Source organism: Xenopus laevis, chromosome 6L (genome assembly GCF_017654675.1).
Source record: "Xenopus laevis strain J_2021 chromosome 6L, Xenopus_laevis_v10.1, whole genome shotgun sequence".
Taxonomy (NCBI): domain Eukaryota; kingdom Metazoa; phylum Chordata; class Amphibia; order Anura; family Pipidae; genus Xenopus; species Xenopus laevis.
In genome coordinates this window covers 36939953-36963344 of record NC_054381.1, presented here as the reverse complement: position 1 = coordinate 36963344, position 23392 = coordinate 36939953, and the positions used below count along the sequence as shown (strand labels likewise).

Below are 23392 nucleotides of genomic sequence, written 5' to 3'. Positions count from 1 at the left end.
CTTCTCTAAAGAGTAAGATCTAACATTATTTATAAATCTAACAAAAAAACACACACAAAAAAAAGATTTTATATCTTCCAGGGTAGTTACTAATAAAGATAGTCTTAGACAATGTAGGCTTTATGTTTTGTTCTTAGATGGCCAAAGTTTATATGCTTCCTGTATTATTCTTTTCTCTCTCAGACCTCTTGGAACTGCTTTTTCATATTCTAAGTTATTAGTTACTTCTTGTTGTATTTGGTAGATATTTGATATCTCCTTTTTCCCAGTTCCTAGCTATCAGGAGTTTACAGGTATTTAATACTTGGAAGGTCAGCATTTCCAGGCTCTTATTTGACAAGTAGGTTTAACAGCATTGCTTCAGGAGATAATGGAATATCTTGTTGAGTGACCTTTGTAATCAATGATCTTGCAGCTAGCCAGAAACTTTGTATAGTATCACATGTGATAGTATGACGTGTAGCATATCTCCAATATCTTTGTTGAGCCCAATAATTTTAGTGTAGTTTGCTACAAAAATGTTGCGCAGCAAAACGTGTCACAAGATAAAATATTCAACAAAAAAGTTTCACAAATTTTTCTCTGTTTTGCAATTTTGTTTTGGCAGTTTTGTGAAATTTTTGACAAAGCAAAAAACAGCACCAATTCTCTCACTACTAATGGGGTTAAAGAATAAGACAACCTGTACAGTACCTGGAGTTACAGGGTGGAAATTGAGTCACTGGTTGACAGTCTGTGGTGGTCTGTACTTGATAGGTAGTCACAGAATTGACATCAATGTATCCTATATCTACAGCATGGGACTTTAAAAAATTTCCCCTAGACCATCTCTTCCCAAGGTGACCCAAAAATAAATAGGCCTCTGTTCCCTATTTAGGATCTCCACCATTAAATCAGGTTAAAAATGGGATGAGCATCCAACTGTACATATGAACAAATATTGTGGTGAACTTAATAAATGGCACAATGCAAGCAATTTTTCTCCGCGTGCATAATGTTTCCTTTGTGGATTGTTACAAATATTTGGGAGCACGTAGCAACTCAACCACCAACAGGATGGAAGACTGCTTATTTTGTTCTGTCGCCAGTACAGCATATGTAATAAAACATCCTACTGAAAAATTAGCTAATTGGTGTCCAAAAAATTATGTAACATTTAAGGAGGTCTTACAAATGCACAATATGCAACTAAATTCAGGAAATTTCTATTTCTCTGTTTGTGTTAATTATTACATAATGGGCCATTGATCTTTAACCTGTGAGCTGCTACTTGCAGGTGCAGCAATAGGGGTCGGGTTTGGGACACTTAGGGGGTTATTTACTCAACTCCGAGTGCAAAAATCACGAAATATTGTGATTTTTTTAAATAAAATCTGACTTTTAAAAAATCACGAATTATTCGGAATTTATTAAACCCAGAAAATCCAGTATCTCACACCTGTAGAGGTTGCATATAGTTCCATGGGAGAAGTCCTAATGATTTTTTGATGTGCGCTGGGTTTCGTTTCGTTTGCGTTTTTTGGCAAAAATTTGAGTTTGCAGGTGAAAAATCCAAAAAAATCATGATAATCTGAAAAAAATCTGATTTTTTTCACAAAGCAAATTTTCCAGAAAATGTATTAATAAATAAGCACAAAAAACCCGAGAGGATTTGATCGGATTTTAAAGCAGAAAATATTGAGATAAATTCGGACTTTGATAAATAACCCCCTTAGCATTTAACTAATGGGGTGAAAGTGCCCTAACCTGTAAATAAGAGAAAGGTTAATGGCTAAACCATGAGGGTCTGTATAATTTAATTTAACTAAGGTCCTCATTTCAGGACACATATACAAGGGACACTATAAAAATGCAATAATTTTATATATTTTATACTTATGTTAAAACTCTGACCTCATTTAACCTGAATAAGAAATATATACATTTATTATTTTAGCCATGCATGGACTTGGGGAGGAAAGTAAGCTGTTTATTAGTGTATGTGTTTCTAAAATCTTTTACTGTCAGAGCTGAATTTTATATTAAAATTTATATTGCAGGCCACCGTTTATTTCTTGATTATGTTGATACTCGAAATGATCATCAGCTGGGCTTGGAAGGGGCAACCACTTCGTATTAATGATGGACTGACTTCCCTTTCTGCAGGAGTTATTTCACGTCTGCCAGAGTAAGTTAAATTGGTTTGTGGTTGGAAAAATCTTACTTCAGTTAGTGGACTGGAAGAACTGCAAATCTTCAGTGCCAAAGACGCTTCTTTGCAGAGCAATAAAAAACCTAGTCAGACAATATTTAACATAATTAAGCAGTTCTCGGTAGTATATCAATGTTGTATATATATATGTATTCCATGTTCCAAAATATATCTATCCTATGTTAAAATGTAAAAATCACTATTTGTAAACTTAATTAAAACCTCCATCTGCATCAGCCTAACCAAATTGTTAACAGATATATTTGAAAAGAAAATATTAAGACTTAATCCCTTCTAACCACCTGATTCTGACATCACTGCTCTCTCTCTGCCAAACATTTTATAAAATAGGAGCCTCTGTGCTGGACATCCTATGGGGCTGAGGATATACACGGTGCTATTTTCCAGAGAAGACTGTTGTTTATGTTGAGACAGAATCAGACACAATTGGCTCTGGCTAGTGCACTGTATAAATGATGGACAGAAAGCCATTGCTGGAAATTCCCTTTGGCTTAGGAAAATATCTGCATGTATCAAGCAGGTCCTCTGACTTCATTCACAAGGTTTCTCAGCTCATCAATTTGATAAAAAGGAGCAAAATAATAAACAGCCTTTGGTAAACTCTTCTGCTCCTGTAATTTTGACAATGCACTTGCTTATAAAAGACACAATCCTTTATCTGTGCTGTTTTTTGCAGTCTTAAAAAAATGCTTGAATTAAAATAGAATTTAAAAATGAGCATGTGCTGAAGAACAAATGATTCACTTCTGTTTATTTCCATGACTAATTTATGTTACATGCTGTACATGGAGCCTTAGAAAAATTCTAGCGAAAATACACGTTGAATTAGCAATTTTTTGTACTGGTCATTTGCAGTAGGATTTATGAAAAAATAAAAATAAATTAACTTCTTGGTGCATTAGAATGTGCTGCTCATTTTCTATAATAAAATGTGTGCATCATGGGTTTGGGAAATGTTTTAAAGGGGTTAACTTTTAGCATGTTATAGAATGGCCAGGCTAAGCAGCTTTCAAATTGGTCTTCATTATTTCTTTTTTTTTATAGTTTTTTTTAATTATTTGCATTTATTTTCTATTTCTTTCCAGCTTTCAAATAGGGACTGACCCCATCTAAAAAGCAAACACTTTGCCCATTTACTTAGCTCGAGTGAAGGAATAGAGGAAAAATAATTCGAATTTCGAATGTTTTTTTTGGCTACTTTGACCATTCGAATGGGCTACTTCGACCTTCGACTACGACCTTTGACTTCGAATCGAACGATTCGAAGTAAAAATCGTTTGACTATTCGACTATTCGATAGTCGAAGTACTGTCTCTTTAAAAAAATTATTCGACCCCCTAGTTCGCCACCTAAAACCTACCGAGGTCAATGTTAGCCTATGGGGAAGGTCCCCATAGGCGTCCTAACAATTTTCTGATTGAAGGAATATCCTTCGATCGATGGATTAAAATCCTTCAAATCGTTCGATTAGAAGGATTTAATTAACCCTCGATATTCGACCCTAGGAAAATGTGCCCCTTTGTAAAGCTACAAATGTATTGTTATTGCTACTTTTTTATTACTTAACTTTCTATTCAGGCCCTCTCCTATTCATATTCTAGTGTCTTATTCAAATCAGTGCATGATTGTTAGGGTCATTTGTACCCCAGCAACCAGACTACTAAAATGGAAATCTAGAGAGCTGTTGAACAAAAAGCTAAATAACGCAAAAATCACAAATAATAAAAAATTAAAACCAACTGCAAAGGCAAACAACGCTGTTAAGTCTATTGCAGTTAAATTATCTTCCCAGACAGTAGAAAGTATAATAAAAAAGACCTGTAGGTAACAGAGATTTAATTTTTTTATGATTGCTTAATACAGGCCAGTATTTTAATGTACATGTTGAGTTAAATTGTAACCCAATCATATAGACTTTTTGAGGGAAATGTAATACAAGTCATAAACAGAACACAAATAAGAATACAAATTAGCATTTTGCAATCTAATATACTTCATCAGACAGTTACTGTATAGAATTATGGATATTATTTGTCCATCACACACTTTTAAGGCTTATATGAGGGTGTCATAATAGTTTGGCACAAAAATCACAATCACAAAAAATAGTAAACATAATTAATTAATGTGCTAATAAGCCAGCCAGTTTATTGGGAGCAGTGGAATTGACATTAAGCTTTTTAATTTATTGGTGGTCAGTGTAGTTTACACCTGCTGCTACTTTTAAGCTTCTATGTATCCATTGCTTGATACGTAACTTACACAAGCTTTTATGTAAGTTACATAGCATAGTTACTTCTATGCAAGTTAAGCCATTTTTGTGGAAGTTACGTCAGTTGCATACGCTTTAACTAGTGATGGGCGAATTTCAACCGTTTGGCTTCGCCAAAAAATTTGTGAATTTCCTGCAAAAATCGTGAAATTTGCGAAACGGCAAATAATTCATGGGAAAATTGTGAAAATCTGCCATTTTTACGAAAAATCCTGAAAATTGGAAATTGACGCCCGTGTCCAAGCTGATGCTGGCATTAAAGTCAATGGGCGTTTGAATAGTGTTGACACGCCGATTTTGCATCCGCATCCGAAATTTGTGGAAAATTCACAAATTTATTCGCCGGCGACGAATCACGGAGATTCGCCGCAAATTCGTGCCAGGCGAATTTATTTGCCTCTAGTTTTAACGTAACTTTATACGTCAGATTTATTATAGTAATCTTATACGAGCAAGGTGATTGCACTTTGTTATTACTGCTATAGAATCCGATTATCTTCTTTCGACCTTGGATTTTTTGGATGGGGGGGTCTTCCATAATCATTATATCACCATTTATACAGATCCATGCAGCATAGTTGCCATCAAGAACAAAGTACTGTTTTATTATTGCAATAATATTTATTACTAATATTATTTGCTTAATATGTAAACAATGGAAGATAGCTTCACCTAATGGGAGCTTTCTGGATAACAGGTTTACGGATAAGGAACATTATTCCTGTAAAGACTTTTTTTTAGTTTCAAAGTTCTGTCAATCACTCTTTAGTTCCTAATATGACAAAATATTTCTCTGTCTTATCATTTACTTTGAAAGTTTTGTTTCAATGCATATTTTCTCCTTCTATGAATTACAAAACGGTTGTTGCTCAATAGTGTATTCTAATGAGGAAGAACAGACTCCTGAGTCTTAGGTCTTTTAAATTCAGATATACGTTGCCCCCAAAGTAACAGTGCATTTGATCTTGGTTGGTTGCACAGGTATTGTGTTCTAGAAATCAGTCCACATTTCCATTCTTACTCTGTGGAACTGTCCAACTGTATTACTGGAATGGGGAGATTTATTTTAAATGCTTGTATTCAAATATTTTATAAGCTTTGCCAGTGTAGTACCCAACTGCACATCCAGCCTGACAGCCATGCTACAGTCAATTACAGAGACGTTATACTGAGTGCTATTATTATGACCTCTGAGGTTTGTTGGGCAGGGTAAAGTGGAACTGGGAAATTAGTGTCAGGAACCTGATGCTGATGGGCCTTGATTGTTCTGCTCATGATGTCCAAAGCAAGGTTAATTGATTGGTTGATGAGTTATGCACATTTTCTAAAGGTAGTTAAAGTACATTTTGATCCCACATGACAGTTTTGTAATACTCTGGAATATATTACTTTCAATGATGATGTCTTTCTAGCAGTTAGAATATTTGCTTTTTTTTTTACCAAAACATTTTTACATGAATTTGAGATCTTAATTAAATAAACCCAATAGGCTGGTGTTGTTTCCAGTAAAAATGAATGATATATTAGTTTGGATCAAGTACAAGGTACTGTTTTATACAGAGAAAAAGGAAATAATTTTTAAAAATTTGGATTATTTGGATAAAATGGAGTCTATGGGAGACAGCCTTTTGGTAATTCAGAGCTTTCTAGATAACAGGTTTCCAGATAACGGATTCCATACCTGTATAAGAAAGGAAATAATATACCCCCCTAATCTAAAGTATATTAGGAGTCAACAAGGAGATCCATGCCCTGATTAAATCACAAAACTGTAGGCATACAAATTACATCACTGTACAGATTATAACTGATGATATCACCAAGAACTATATATATATATATATATATATATATATATATATATATACAGTTCTTGGTGCATATGCATAGCTTTTGCATATTTTAACTATATTAGTTACTGCATTAGACTGGAATCTCCTAATGGAATTAAATACAATGAAATATATGATGCCGTAAATAATGGCTTATATGTAGTGATGGGTAAATTTTCGTCAGGCTCGAATTAGCGACAAATTTCTTTCACTGCCAGGCTAATAAATTCGCAAAATTGCTGCGAAAATTAACTGCTGAAAATTCGGCGGCGTCAATGTTTTTGACGTCTGCAACAATTCCGACGCTGGGCACAAGTAAAGGGACGCCGATTGACTTTAATGTGTGTCAATTTTGAGGTCTGTGAATTGACGCCAGCGTCAAAATTTGCGTTTCATAAATTTTTCCCCATTTCATGAAATTCGCAGGAAATTCATAAATAAGTGAAACGGGACAAATTCACCCATCGCTACTTATGTTGGCTTGACCAGAAAACAACTGTTTTTTTATTCGTAAAAATAAATGAAGGTGTTGAAGATTGTGCCATACATGATATGCTCTTCATTTTGCACCGTGGACTTTTAACACACATGTCTTCCCTGAAAGTATCATCGGATAGACTAACAAAAGCTCTTACATGATGCTCATTGATATTTCATCCAAGCAGCCAACTTGGCAGTGTGCGTAGAGCATCTATTAAGAATGCACTCAGATGAGGGACTGCTGAAGCTATTAAAATGCACTGTGTGTAATATCACTTCATTACTTGACATGGAACGCAGTGCATTCATTCTCCTTGCTGCACTGACTCTACTGAAGCAATGACTTTTTTTTCCTAATTGATTAGCTGTGAAAATCATTTTATAGCAGATGGACACCCCGCAGGTACTATATTTTGTCATATTGCATAACTCCTTCGAAGCCTTTAGAGTTTTTAAAGCCGCGCACAGCAGCTCGTACAAATTGTAGATCTGCCAGTTTCATGAACACCAATTAACTTGAACGCTGAGCTTTATATTCAACACATTTTCCTTCCTCGTTATGATACAAACTGTGGAGAATGGAAAGAATGGAGTGGAAAATAGACAGAAGGTGAAAAAAAAGAACCTTTTTTTCCATCATAGGTGTGAGGAAATCTTGTCAGAAACTGCTAGTAATATCTGCTGCTCGGGTTTCTTCCACAGTCAAACTAATTTCAGTAGGAAGAAAAATAAGAGAAACCTGACAGAAATTGTTAAAACAATATCTTGGCCGAAGCCACAGCATCAGGGGAAATCCTGGTGAAAATCATTAGCAGCTGAAAGTTAGATTAACACACCATTGATTGTATCCTCTCTTAGGGACTCATTTTTATTTTACCTATTTGTAGGAATGGTTTGCCACATCCTTAAAATCTATGGCACATACTATATCTTTTTCAGATTACTAGCTCATTAATCACTAAAATGCTCTTCATCATAAAGTTCCCTTTTAATCTGCTTTAAATCAGGAGGTGTAGCAGCTTTGAACATCCTGATTAAAATAAAATGCATTTGGGATGGCTATTAAAAAGCTTAAAAAAAAAAAAAGCTATATACAGTGAATAGGCTGGTTTAAATTTAAATCACAGGAGCCTATAGAAACATCTTTTGCTAATTTAACTTACAACTATACAGTATTTTTATTTATCCCTAACCAACATTAAGGGGCCAATTCACCAAGCTCGAGTGAAAAAACTTCGAATTTCAAGTCGTTTTTTGTGCTCCTCGACTATCGAATTGGCGTAGAGTAGACTGATTCGAATAGATCGAGCGCAAAAACGCAGCGACTATTCGCCATTCGATAGTTGAAGTACTGGATCGAGTGCAAAAACGCTGCGACTATTCGCCCATTTGATAGTCGAAGTACTGTCTCTTTTAAAAATACTTTGACTGCCTACTTCGCCACCTAAAACCTACCGAATTGCTTTAAAACCGTATGGGAAAGTCCCATAGGCTTGTTTTCCAAGTTTTTGATCGAATAAAAAAAGGCATTCAATCAAATGAAAATCCTTCGAGCGAATATTCCACCAAGCGCCTATTCGCCTGGCGAATTCGACTATTCGCCAACGCGTAAATTCGCCCGAATTGCCTATTCGATTCTATTCCCCAGTCGAATTTTGAGGGATTTAACCCCTCAAAATTCTACCTTTGATGAATTTGCCCCATACTAATAATTATTTCTTCATCTTATAATACTTAGGGGCAAATTCATCAAGGGTCGAATTTCGAGGGGTTAAATCCCTCGAAATTCGACTGGGGAATAGCAGTCAAAGTATTTTTAAAAGAGACAGTACTTCGACTATCGAATGGGCGAATAGTCGCAGCATTTTTGTGCTCGATCTATTCAAATCATTCTACTCAGGCAAATTTACACCAATTTGATAGTCGAGGAGCACAAAAAACTACTTGAAATTCGAAGTTTTTTTTACTTCGAATCCTTCACTCGAGCTTGGTGAATTGGCCCCTTAAACAGTATTGGTCCAGATTCAATTGAGTGAGAAAAAGTTATCTCATGGTTTATAACGTCATGGATGAGATTCAATTAGAGAAAAAACTTTTCTCCAACTTCAGTTGCAGTTTTTTTCCATTGACTTCATTAGTTTTAATATATTACAATATATGGACAAACAATCCCAGTTTTGTTTAAAGGGTAAGGCATTTTTCAGTAGCAGTATGCACAAAATGTCTCTGTCTTAAATATATTGAAAATGGGTTGGGTGCAGAGGACCTCTTTTATTTTTCACATGATAAACCATACGATCAGTTTCTGAATTGCATTGCATCTCAAATTGAATCTCAAACTGAATCTCAAACATGAGTTTTCCCGTGATAAACCTTTTTCTCACTGAATTGATTCTGGCCCATTAGGTCATTTTCTTCCATATGGTCCCAGTTATGGGATCTATTAGGTTTAATTCATGTTTAAATGATGTTTGAGCAGATGTAAGGTATGGAGATACAAATTACAGAAAGATCCTTTACCTGGAAATACCCAGGTCCTGAGCATTCTGGATAACAGATTCCGAGCATTCTGGATAAAACCTGTAATAAAAAATAAATAAAAAAAACTATGCTTTGAGTTTCATAAGTACATTCAGACCTCTCATAGACAATAAGACTCAAAGTGATAAAGTCAGAAATCCTTAATTATGATATGTATGCTGGCTATTATACCAAGTTTAATACAAGCCCATGCAACTTAAAATGTGCATGATACATTTGATAAATTATCTGTCTGATGCTTTGCCAATTGCATTATGTTTGACCTTCCTACAGGTATAAATACATACTTGAAAGATGATGGTAACTAGTGATGAGCGAATTAATTTGGCAGGTGTGAATTTGCGGCAAACTTCCGAGTTTCGCCGCCTGCGAATAAATTTGCAGAAATTCACGAAAAAAAATCACGTTTTGCAAATCTTTTCCTTTTTTGGGAATTTCGCAGGAAATTCTCGAGTTTTCCGGCGAGGCGAAATGGGATAAATTCACCCATCACTAATGGTAACCTAAAAAGTAAAAGTATTACTGGGCCCTAGACCAACATATATTTACTGCTCTCAAAAGTTTCAGAAATATAACCTGTTTCATAGACATGTTGAAATCACTGATCCTCACTTGGCCCTCTGTTTAGTGATAGGCGAATTTATTCAGCAGGTGTGAATTTGCGGCGAATTTCTTCGTTTTGCCGCCAGCGAATAAATTCCCAAAATTGAAATTCAATTGAAATTGAAATATTTAGACGTCTGCAACAATTCTGACAAAGCTGTGTTTTGTGAATTTTTCACTGGTTTGCGAATTTCTGCGCATCGAAACGGGAGAAATTCGCCCATCACTGCCTCTGTACTCTTGGGCTGCTTCCCAATTACAGGATCTGCTTCTCCTATCCTTATACCCCTGTGTTGGATCTAAAGGTAGTTGAAACTGAAGTTTAGAACTTACTTGTAGGGGCACATTTACTAAGCTCGAGTGAAGGATTCGAAGTAAAAAAACTTTGAATTTCTACGTTTTTTTTGGGTACTTCGACCATCGAATAGGCTACTTCAACCTTCGAGTATGAATTTGACTATGATTCGAACAATTCGAACTAAAAATCGTTCGACTATTCGACCATTCAATAATCGAAGTACTGTCTCTTTAAAAAGAATTTCGACTACATACTTCGCCACTTTAAACCTACTGAGCTACAATGTTAGCCTATGGGGACCTTCCCCATAAGTTTTCTAAGCTATTTCTGATTGAAGGAAAATCTTTGATCGATGGATTAAAATCCTTCGAATTGTTCGATTCAAAGGATTTAATCATCCGATCAAACTATTTTTCCTTCGATCGATCAATCGAAGTATTTGTGGTAAATCCTTCGACTTTGATATTCGAAGTCGAAGGATTTTACTTTGATGGTCGAATATCGAGGGTTAATTAAAAATCTAAGTTTTTTTTGGGAAAAACTCGGTCAAATATGGACCGACTCCATCAAAAACGGACCTATTCGACCAAAAAAAACTTAGACTTAATTTCGGTTGGTCTTTTTGAATTTGCATTTCAAAGTTTTTTCAATTCGAAATTCAACCCTTGATAAATATGCCCCAAAAAGTAGCTCAAAATTCGAATTTTTTTCATTCGAATTTTCACTTTGACCCTTAAAAAATCTGCCCCTTAGTCTCTGATGGGACATTTATTAAGAACAAACTAATTTCAGGATGTTCCTTTCAAATATATATATATATATATATATATATATATATATATACATATACATATATATATATATATATACATATATATATATATATATATATATATATATGCAACATTAGGCATATACATTGCATGAGAAGAAAAATGCAAAGACCTTAAACCACTAATTGCATGCACATGTCCATTAGATCAGAGTTTTTCAAACACAAACCTTAAGGTCAAATTATGTCATTAAGAAGGATGTTTTTACAGAAAGGTTACCATCCTTGAATAATAGAAAACCAGATCCACAGATCAGTCTAAATATGAAGAGGGCAGCTTCTTGCATACAGGCAGCAAATGGAAAAAAAGGTATCATTGAAAACTTATCAGCTGAAATCTGGAAGCACTGTAAAAAAAAATCCGGAACTTGCAACCAGCCGTCTGGAAGTCAGACTATTGAAAACATTTTCTCCACTTCTTCTATCTAGTCTACCCACCTGTTAAATCTGATCCACATTACTAAATCCAAGCAAGTTCACAAACTCCAGACTCACAAATACCAAGAGACTTACAATCACAACTTTTGATAGCTCAGTCCTAATATCTGAATTATGGACATTTTGTTTATGTTTTGTTTCTTTATAGGGAATCTGTTACATTGTAAAAGACATGTAAAAGACACCAATATCTTCCTGGACATTATAAATGCTGAACCTGGTGAAATGATGAATTTTCTATATCTAATGTTTTACTACTTGAATCTGCAATTCTACTCCTGGCTTTGTTTTGAGCTCTCATTAGCAGACCTTTCCATTAAAGTACCTTACCCATAACTATTTCTGTGTATCAGTAATATATAGCTCTCTGGATTATATATATATACTTTATGTTCAATTTTTCCACAATGTGGCAATTAAAAAATATTTAAAAATCTCCCACAAATCAATAGTATCACCATGAGTTAATGATAGTCTATAGAAAATCAGAAGAAATCAGTCAATATACAGTATATAAGAATTATTTAGGACTCCATGGAAAATGGTATTCCTATATTTTGGAGTTTTTTTGTTTTCCCGACAATGGACACAATATGGGGGTAATTTATGAAGGTCCAAATTTATCTCAATATTTCTCATATCAAACTTCGAGCAACTCCGAATTCCCGAATGGACCTTATTTATGAAGAAAAAAGCCAGAAAAAAATAGGGTCGGGCAACTACCGAGCTTTCCCTGAAAACTCTGAATTGTTCCGAGTTTTCCGCAGAAACTACGAGTTTGTTTGCGACAAAACCCACAAAATAATTGGATATCGGTACGGACATCAGATGCCGGGATTTCAGATTCTGAGTTTTTAGACCATCAGACTTTAATAAATCTCGCAAAATTTGTTTTTTTTTTGCTCCGAAAACTACGAATTATTCGAGGATTGGATATTTGGAGCTTGATAAATAACCCCCTATGTGTATAACATAGTAAAAGCTTTTATACACATATTTATGCATTTGAGTTGCAGGTTTGAGTGCACCTAAATGCTAATTGATTTAATTATATTCTGCCTGGTCATGAGTTGCATTTTACTCCATTCACGTTTCATTGCAGTTTTTTCAGATACAACAAGCTGCATATTCTGCCGCTTGATGCACATTCAGAAATTAATAGAAAATAGGGTTGCATTGGGCCCTAACACAGAATTTTAATAAATTGTGGAAGTGAACATGTTTTGAAGAGCTGACCAGCAATGCCTTAAAGAAATATTTCTAGGATATTTTTCCTTTTACGAATCTAATTTTCCTTTCTAGTTATTTATTGAAAGGCCCTTCTTTGTAGGTTTACCACATCACTCAAGGTCAGTACATCACTCATCCACCATACCGACATTACAGTTGCTGCTTTGGTTTCATGTTCCTTACAGTTAAGAATATGTGTAGGAGATTCAGAAGAGTAGAATGTCAGTAGCCACCTGGAATGCAAAATGCCTAGGCTGGAATGAGGCTGGAAGTTGTACAGCTATGTAGTCTCTTATCCCATACCACTCCTCACCCCTGACAAAAATAAATTAAAAGGTACACCAAAAACCTTGAAGAGCAATGCTTTAATTAAAATTGCTTAGACAAATACCTGTCCTATTTTATTATCAACTCAAATGAAATGTAGTGGTAAAATTGCCAAGCACAGTCAATAAAAATATCACCTATTCATCTGAACACATTTACAAAGCTTTTAATAGGACAAGCAAGCAATTGCAAAACTGTTTTTTGTGAATTACACTCTAGGGCTGAATGTAAGTATGAATATAGATGTGCCATTAATTACAGTCCTATTTTTGCCTCAGACAATTAATAGTGTTAAGTAGCAGCGTTTAATACCTTGTTTGTCTCAGATCCATATCTACATATGCAAAGAAGGGGTTTCCCTCATGTCTGAAGGCACTTACCTTACATAAGGTAAAAGGCTGGTCGACAGCATCAATATATCTGCTGCAGAAAGCATCTAACACCCTATAAATGCAGCATGCTTTATGTAGGTGGTAGTTACATATCTTACTGCTGTGCATACAATGAGCAGATTTCCAGCCTGTTGACAAATTATGAATTAAGTCCCAGACAAATGGCAAGAACCTTGGTAGAGCTATCATAAGTGCATTTCCCATTTAAAAGAATGGTAGCTAATTATTGGGAGGCACTTTATAATCAATGTGCAGGTAAAAAGTAGAAGGCCAAGTGCATCAGCCATTAGCAACCAGAAAGATGGGTGCCTTTAAACAGATGACCATTAAATGATTTCTGCCGATTGGTTGCTATTGGTTACTGCACGTGATATGTATTTTATGACATTGTCAACTTAGGTTTTTTTTTTTTCTGCTGCACTTAACAAACATTACAGACCACATCAGTACCTGCCCCAATGGAGCCTACAAAAGTAAGAGACTTACAGTGTAACTCTTAGTACAAAGAGCTGGTAACAAATTCTTGATTATTGATATCCTGGGAAAACAGCGATGAAGATATAAGCTATTATGGGTACCGGGTATGTTCTATTGTTTTTTCTTTCATTTTGTTGACACACACATTCTTGACATTGTTGGTGGGATGCTAGTAGATGTAGGTTAACAGCAGGAAAACCAGGTTTGGTATATGTAACAAACTTCTATATTTATGCTTTTCTGTGTCCTATCAACTTACGTAATGAGGTCCTGTGAGATGACTTGTGACATCAAGTATGGTGAGAACTGTGTTGACAAAACACTCAATTGGAGTGGTTTCTTTAAATTCTTTTTTTCTCTGTATATCTGTCTGGGGACCAGCAGGAAAATCAGTAAGGTCCCTAAGATATCTAAGTGCCCTAACGACGGCCCCATGCGGACCGAAACGCGTTGATACACCATGCAAAATTAAAGATGCACTGAAACAAGTTTATTCTTTGTGGCTCTGAGTGCTTTTGTGGACTATTTTATATTAATATATACAGTATATATATATAGTCCAAAAGTTCTAACGCACTCTGAACTGAACGAACAAACTGTATTATCCAATACGTCCAAAAAAATCGGTGCACACTGGGATTAATAGAAAATTTAAAAATCCATACTTTATTAATTACATTAAAAAAAACTGGCCAACGTTTCAGTCTCTGCCTAAGACCTTTGTCAAGACCCTGTCATATATATATATATATATATATATATATATATATATATATATATATATATATATATATATATATATATATATATATGAGGTGATTTTAAAGGGGAAGTCCGGCTTCCAAACCAAAATTTGTTAAAGAGGCCCACAAAACTCTGAAACCCCTAATATATCAATCACAGTTACCTGTTTCTTTAAAAAGTATGAATAAATGCAATTATCTATGCTGAAATCCAGCTGTTTAACAGTTCTTCTCTTTCTGCATCATTTGAAATCCTGGCAGGGAAGGAGGGACTAAACACTGATGTTACAAATTGTAACAACTTCTCCACAGTTTACAGACAGCATGCAGGAACTACATAACCCACAATGCATTGCACTTTGATGTTCTGTTCCTTATTGAAATCACATGTGCAGGGAATTGTGGGGTATGGAGGATGCAGGCTAAGGACAGATGGCTGTTGACACAAAGTAACAGTAGTCAACCAGGTCAGCAAAGTAGTCAGAAAGATCAGCAGGAGAGCAGGGGGCTAGGCTTAGGGAACTGTCAGAAACCATTATAGATCCTGAAAAGTCTGCATATTTTTTAAATGATGTATATAGCAAAGTTGCTTGAAATTATGTTTATTTTTCACAAAGCTTATGTTATGTTTTTGTGGATTTCCACTTTTGTATTGCATATTCAATGTGTTCCCGCATATGTCTCATTTCAGCAGAGAAGCACAAAATAGGATTCATGATGTTTAATTGCTTCTAACGAAATTAAGCTGACTTTTATGTTTTACTTAAAGCCGATTTTTCTTGAGTGCATGACTTACTGAGTGCAATAAAATGACATACCACCGAAGGCAAATACAAGATAAAACAGAACCTGTAGCTGGTGTGTGTTAGGCATGTTTCAGATCGATTTGTGTCAGCACTATTATGTTCGGTGACAAGGCTGTAAATTGAAGGTCTGTTTAAAGCCTGGCACCTGTGCAGGAAATAGGAGATTTTAGTTACTGGCAGTTTTACTTTATTTTGCAAATGGCAAAACTTATGTCTACCTGTTATCCCCTCATGCCAATTGAAACCATACTATAAAAACCCTTTCCCCCTGTCTGCAACCAGATTTTCTTCTGGTATAAAAGGCTTTGTAGTTCTTTTGTTATGATAACTACATTTGCCCTTGATCAGTATGTTGTTTAACAACATAGAATAACAGCATTTTCCAGAATACTTTAACCAGTTAAAAGAAAGCAAGTCAACTACAAAGCACAGATTTGAAATGTGTTAGCTGGTATACTTATATCTTATGTGGTGCCATTTGTCCCAAATACTTTCTGTATACAAAAATATTCCTAGAACACAGAATAAATGTATCTCATGGTGCATAAGTATTGGTGATCATATAAACAGATAAAATAATATACAAAAGGCCAATTTCTATCATCATCATCATCATCATTTATTTATATAGCGCTGTCAAGATCCACAGTGCTATTGAAGAATGAGAACAAAATCTGGGGGTTTTTTTTACAATTTTTGCCATGTGCAGATTCGCTGCAAAGTTCCACATTCCGCCAGTGGTGAAAATTTAGACTGTAAATGAAGATGTTGTTCTAATGCTCTTGCTTGAACTTATTATAGCGCTTTATATAATAAAGAACCACTGAAAGCCTCAAAAATGTTTTGATGGACATTTGTGCTTCCTTTTAAATATACACCTCCATACCATACCATATGCAATACAAGGTATAACCCAGCAACAAATAAAATGTTTGCTTTTAAACAGTTGACTAGTAAATGTTACCTGCAGGTTGCTATAGGTAAATAGACCCTTAGTTTTATTATATAACCCCCAAGGTCTTTAAAGGTGTCATAAATAACACTTTTATCAAAGGTTATTTATCAAACTCCGAATTTATCTCAATATTTTCTGCTACAAACTCAGATCAAATCAGTTTTTTACGCTTATTTCAGATTTTCACAAATATTTCGGACTTTTTTCATCCGATTTTCATGATTTTCGTAATTTTCACCCAAAAACTTTGGGGTATTGCACATAACCCAGCGCACATAAAAAAATCATTGGGACTTTTCCCATTGACTTATATGCAACCTCGACAGGTCTGAGATGCTGGATTTTGAGATTCAGACTTTTCCATCCTCTGGGTTTAATAAATTCTGAAAAATCCGTGATTTTTTTAAAGTCAGATTTTATTTAAAAAAATCACAAATTTTTCGTGATTTTTGCATTCCGAGTTTAGTAAATAACCCCCTTAGCTGTTATACAGTAAGAAAGAAACATATACAGAAAGTTATTTATTTTTAAGAAATAAAGCACTTAGGTTTAATAGAGTCTTTATATTCTCTTAATACAGTGTTGCATTTAGAGGATTTGAGGTGGCCTCTTACATCTACATATGGAACAACTACAGACTGATTGAGCTGCCTTGGGATTCTCCGTGGACCTGGTGGTTGACGTTCCTTGGTGTAGACTTTGGATACTATTGGTTTCATCGCTTTGCTCATGGTAGGAAATCATCCAAATTGTGGGTTAATTCAATATGAATGACACAAAGAATGATGTAATGTGAGAAAGGGTAGCTTCAGAGCATTGGTTTTAAGAGGAATGCTGCATATCTCAGACTGAGACCTTATAGGAGCATAGCCTGCCAAAAAGGTACTAAGCCAACATTTTTCTTAAAAAACAAGGTAACAACTAGATTACCTTAGTATATTTTTTCAACTGTTAAACATCAAATTACATCGTTCTACAGCCACAAATTTGTCATACAGTAAATACACTTATACTTACACTTACTTTAAATCCTAACTGTATTTATTAACATTTACTTTCTTTATCTTGTGGAAAAAACAAGCATTAATAGTGCTGAAGCTTGAGTCATTTGTTTCTAAATATCATGGGGGGCTTGTTGGGAAGCTTAAGTCACTTAATTACTGGAACTATCAATGATTATTAGCATAATGAGTGAGGATGGGTGAGGAAAGGGCTACCAGTTGCCTAGCCAGCTTTTATTTTAAAATATGATTATCAAATGAATGAAGTTGAACGGAGCAACGAGTGTATTAATTGAGACCAAATAGAGGATAGACTATGGGTAATGGCACATGGTGGTTCCCATTCACTTTCTCATTTGCCAGTGCAGGTCTTAGCAAAAATTGGAATAGAACTGTGCCATCATCTCACTGCCTCAAAAACCAAATCAAGAATGGTGTACTTTAGAACTTAGAACTTAAAATCCCTTGGAACTACCAGGGAACGTAGAACTTAAAAAAAACCCTATGAACAAGGTACGTCTGTCCATTCTAGCCTAACACTTTGGTGCTGGGATCTTCTTCCTCCTTTATTGACATATTAAAATATACATTCTTGCATATGCATAACATTACAGTTTATAGAAAATGTTTCAAAGAATCTATATTTGTATGCCTACAACTCTATGGAAACCATAAGAAGTAGTACAAAAACAAAGAAAACAGCAAAGTATCTTTTTCCAAGCTCTCTTGGGTTTTCAGCTGAAATAACGGATAGTTTCTGGACGTATTGAAAGGAAATGATGAGTTAGATTAAGTATCCACATGGAATGAAGCCAGACGTATTATTGTTAGATTTTCAAAAATACATAAAATATTAACTGTGCCTTTCAAATGGGACGTGTATCTATAAAGATTATTTTTTTAACATAGGAAATCCTGATATATTACTGGTCTTAGAAAAAAGCAACTGTTTCACTTTATTTTTTAGGTATTTTGTAGGCTTTTCTCTTTGTTCATCTCAGCGTATGTAACCCACTGGGAAATGGTCAGGGAAGCAAGTTCTATGATATTTGGCTGACCCCCTTATTGCAGGGGATATAACAACAAATGCTTATAATTTTTTTTTAAATATCATCACCAGTTTGTATTTTTTCATTTGAATATATAAAATAAATTCTCGGTGAATGCATAATTATTTCCCTTTTTTCTTTCTCCTGATTTTTTTGAAGGTGTTTAGGGATGGGCGAATTTTTTCGCCTCGTTTCGCCGAAAAAATGACGCCCATAGACTTGTATGGAGACGTGCGTCAAAAAAAAGATGCGCGACAAAATAATTTCGCCGAGCGACAAATTTGTTTTGACGCCCATAGACTTTAATGGGCGTCTGCGACATTTCGCCCGCGGCGAATTTTTGTCGAAACGAAACGGGTCAAATTCGCCCATCCCTGGGTGTTACTAATTTTCCTTCCATTTTTTTTTTTTAGAAAAAAGGTTTTCCTTTATTGTATTTGACAGTTTAAACTGTTAAAGCAGACCTGTCATCGTAACAAAAAAGCTGTATCATTAAAGGCCTTTTCAAATTAAACATGCAGCCCAAATTCTTTTTTAACTAACACATCAATACATTTTATAAATTTATTTAAAAATATCAGCTGTCAATCATATATTGCCTAACCCGCCTCTTTGTGTGAGGCATAGAGTTGGGGCAGTCAATTTCTTTTCACTTTCCCTTCTGCAATTCCCAGATGTCCCTGCCCTCCTCACATGCCCCCTCCCTCCTCACCATCTAGAATTGTGTACCCAGTACATCAGGCCCCCATTCTGCCACATAAAAAGGATGATGAAAAGTTTGCCCTCATAACAGTGTTACAAAATGGTGCCTGTCCATGTGCTTTAATTGTGGATTACAAAAGAATGAAGGAAACAAGATTTAACAAACACAATAGAAAAGTAATTGAGATTAGTTCTTAAGGTGACAGGTCTTAAATGGCGAGTTAACAAAAATTAATATATTGTCTAATAATTTTATTCAACTTTGCAATCTACATTCAGTACTAGTGATGGGCAAATCTGACCCGTTTCGCCAAAAAATTGCTAAACGCAGAAAAATCTCTGAAATGCATTGACTATATACTACAACATTTTTTTCAACGTGCAAACAATTGCGCAATAAATTAGAGTCTATGGGCATCATTTTTGTGGCAAAACTTGGCAAAAAATTTTCCTCATCACAATTCCTTACTAGTGATGGATGAATCTGTCCCATTTCGCTTCACCAAAAAATTAGAGAAATTCTAGAAACATTTGTGAAATGGCAAAAAAATTGTGAAATGCATTGAAGTCAATGGGCATCCAAATAATTTTCACACAAGTCAAATTTGAAATGAGCAAAAATTTTTTTACGAGCATTGCTTTTTTTCAAATGCATTAAAGTCAATAGGCATCTGAAAAATTTTGATGAGCGACAATTTCTATGCGCCCTGCAATTTTGACACATGACAATTTTTTTGTGTCGCAATAAATTTTCCATGGCAGATTTTTGCGGCCGTTTTGTGAAAACACTAGCAGGCAGTGAAACGTAGAAATTTGCCGTAAATACATTCACCCATCACTATTCATTACACTATTCATCCCTTTCTCTTCTCTGGTGATTCTGTTGATGCAATGTAAGACAAGGCAGCTGATTAACAGACCTGTCTTTTAGACTTCTGAGGCTTTTTTTTTTTTTCTGAGGCTTTTTTTTTGTTTAAAAAATAACAACCAGGAGTTACGCAACAGCTGCTTTCAATAGCAATTGTTTTTACAAATATTTTTAAAGGCACTGAAAAGTTTTAATAAATGGATATTGGAAAATTGCTTATTGTGTTTTCTTTTGTAAGGCAAGTTTTTATTTTGGTGTTGACTTGCCCTTTAAGGCTAACCAAAGGTGTGGCAGACTTGATTAAGCAGCACAATACAGAATATCAAGTGATTAGCATAGTTGCTGAGAATTATAGTCAGGGTTCCCATATTTTTTCAAACTTAACTGGTGCTCCACTAGTTAAGCACCTCCATTTATAAAGTTCCATTTGAGTGTTAATCATTTTTTTCTAGTGCCAGAGAGATGCAGGTGGTGATTAATCCAGTGCATTGCTGTAGTTTTCTTCCCATAGAACGTTCTTATAAATTCCCTAGTGCTATTCAGTGGTACCAAGAAATCTAATAGGCCGAACAGACAGATCTGGGGATCAACTTCATTTCAACAATTGGAAGATGCAAATTTCACTGCATGATACTGCAGATACTTGTAAGCATGCAGGCTACACATGGGGACAAAAAGACAACATTTAGAAGCCAACAGAAATACATATTAATCATATTTGCAATTAATTGCTCTTGCTGGTTCTGGCTGAAGTCACTTATCAATCACTGTCCCCAATGGAAGTACTTCTATAGGTCTATTTATCATGCTGGGTAAAAAGTGGAGTAAAACATTACTTGTGATGTTGCACATAGCAACCAATCAGCAATCAACAAATATCTCAATGTTAATGTTTTACACAGTATGATAAATAGGCCCCCTAGTGTGTTCTTCAACTGCACTTCAACAGCCTATCATTGGTGCTAGTATACAAGGAGGACTTTCAGGAAGAGTTGTTGATAAGTTAGAAAATAGAAAGAAACCTGGACAGGGTGCATGATTAACTGCAAATCATTAAAATTGTTGAATACTATTTATTTGTGCGAAATAATAATTCATTGTTTGTTTTGGAGCATCAGGGTCCTTAGGAAAAGTTCACACGATACAAAGCTACAAAATCAGAAAATTATAAAAAAAAAGTCCTGCAATATGGAGGGAAAAACTAAACAAATTTGAAACTTTAAATTAATAATCAATGTAACACTCTGGGAGTGGGGGGGGGGGGGTCAAGTGATATCCCTTCTATCCACAGCTGCTTTTCAAGTAGGACATCTGTTACTTACGCTCTTTCTCAACTGAGCTCCCAATGAAGTGATGGAGAAAAGAGTATTGCAGCTAAACAAAAATAAATATTGGAATAATTATATGCAATAATATGACATTTACTGGCCACCTGTTATTGGTTGCTATGGGTTCTGCACCTGGGCAAACGTAGTGACTTTTGTTACATATGGTAACTGAAGTATGCTATACTGTTACTTACTAAAATTGCGATATATGGGGTTCCTGTCCTCATTGTTTACTAAGGTGTTGGCTTACCATAGGGTTCTAGCCTTATCTCCATGTACGATCGCCTCCTCTTACCTCCGGCACAAACGGTGATTGGCTCTAGATTAATGCGTCTGTATGAGTAATGCTCCCTTCTTTATATTTAGCCTGTTAAAAGCTGTTTCATATTTTATGAATGAATATTAAAATCTGTAAATGATAAAATCCTGGCTCCCAAAGACAAAGAGTTGTAAGGGGAAAAATAATTGAACTCAACTAAGCTCAGATAGCTTTCATTGGTACTTTGGAAACATAGAAAATATCCCAAATGTGATATACAGATACTTTGGAAAATATGTCACAAGGACGGGAAGAAAGTGTTCAGTATAAAGTCTCAGCTTTTATGAGATTGCAGTCTGGGAATTATACACAGAAGGAAATAACTTGCAGAAAAAGGAGGCAAATTTTGAATTTAGGCCCAGCCATGAGACACTCAGCCATTTATTAATACACTAATTCCTATGGAGAAAGCAGCCCTACAGTCCGTAGGCAACAATATCAAAGTACGGTAGTGACAAAAGTAAAATATCCGTATCAGTAAACCCCATTTATATAGGGAATAATAGGGAATAAATTACCCCTCTTGTAAAATATAAAGATATAAGTTACTGAGGAGTTGCATGACAATATAAAAACACGAGGCAAAAGGCAGAGTGTTTTTATACAGGTCATGGAACTCCAACTTCAAAAATCCTCATATTTTGCAACTGGGGGTACTTTATTTATTATAATACACAAGTTTCTGTGAGTCATGTGACAGAAATGTCATCTAATGACATCAGTACTCACCGTTTATAAGGATATAATTTACAAGATATTCATGGCTTTTCTGTATGATAAGGATATAATTTACAGGATATTCATAGCTCTTGTGTATTATATGAAATAAATCTAAATTTTAAAAATGTCCTTTTTCTCTGTATTAATAAAACAGTACCTTTTACTTGATCCCAACTAAGATATAATGAATAATTTCTGGTGGGAAAACAATATTATTGGGTTTATTTAATGTTTAAATAATTTTTAGCAAACTTAGGGGCAGATTTATCAAGGGTCAAATTTCGAAGTAATGGGAGTCTTTTTGAACTCCCATAACTTTGAAACTCAAATAAAAAAAGACCAATCAAAATGTATTAAAAAAGATAGAAGTTTTTAACTTTGGGTGAATAGGCTGTATTCGAATCATTCGAATTGAAGTTTTAGCGCATTCGATCGAATTCAATTCAAAGTATTTGCTCCATAAAACGTACATTTTTCAAAGTCCACCAAATGACTCCAAATAGGTTCTAGGAGGTCCCCATAGGCTAAAACAGAAATTCAGCAAGGTTTTGGTGGTGAATGGTCAAAATCGAAGTTTTAAAGAGACAGTACATAAAAAAAATTCAAATTCGAATCGAATTTTGGCCTTTTTGATAGTCAAAGTACACAAAAATAGCTTGGAATTCAATTTTTTTTACTTTGAATTTTCACTTTGACCCTTGATAAATCTGCCCCTTAAGGTATGGAGATCCAAATTGCAGAAAGATCCCTTATCTGGAAAACCCCAGGTCCCGAGCATTCCGAATAATAGATCCTATACCTGTACACATAAAATATCACATAGAAATGCAACTTTGTGTCCAAAGAATACAAATCCTGTGCAGGTTGACAGTTTCCCCCACATTGCAGCATTTTTACCCAATGTTCCAGTGTTATTGAATTCATGCTAAAAAAACATGCAACATACAGTAACTTGTGCTGGCTTTGT

General features: G+C 35.0%; 1 protein-coding gene and 1 long non-coding RNA gene across 2 annotated transcripts in view; one reads left to right on the top strand and one right to left on the bottom strand.

Moving 5' to 3' along the window:
- The window catches only part of agmo.L (alkylglycerol monooxygenase L homeolog), a 156283-nt gene that overhangs the window by 7303 nt on the left and 125588 nt on the right, over positions 1-23392 (top strand). The window contains exons 2-3 of the mRNA XM_018267345.2: positions 2040-2167; positions 17019-17170. Coding sequence (XP_018122834.1) covers positions 2040-2167; positions 17019-17170 — 280 coding nt within the window. The remainder of the gene's footprint in view (positions 1-2039; positions 2168-17018; positions 17171-23392) is intronic.
- Positions 3843-21703, bottom strand: LOC121394543. The gene is made up of 3 exons (XR_005961761.1): positions 21637-21703; positions 9317-9376; positions 3843-7503 (listed from the first exon to the last, which is right to left on the bottom strand). It is a non-coding gene; the product is annotated as an uncharacterized LOC121394543 (long non-coding RNA).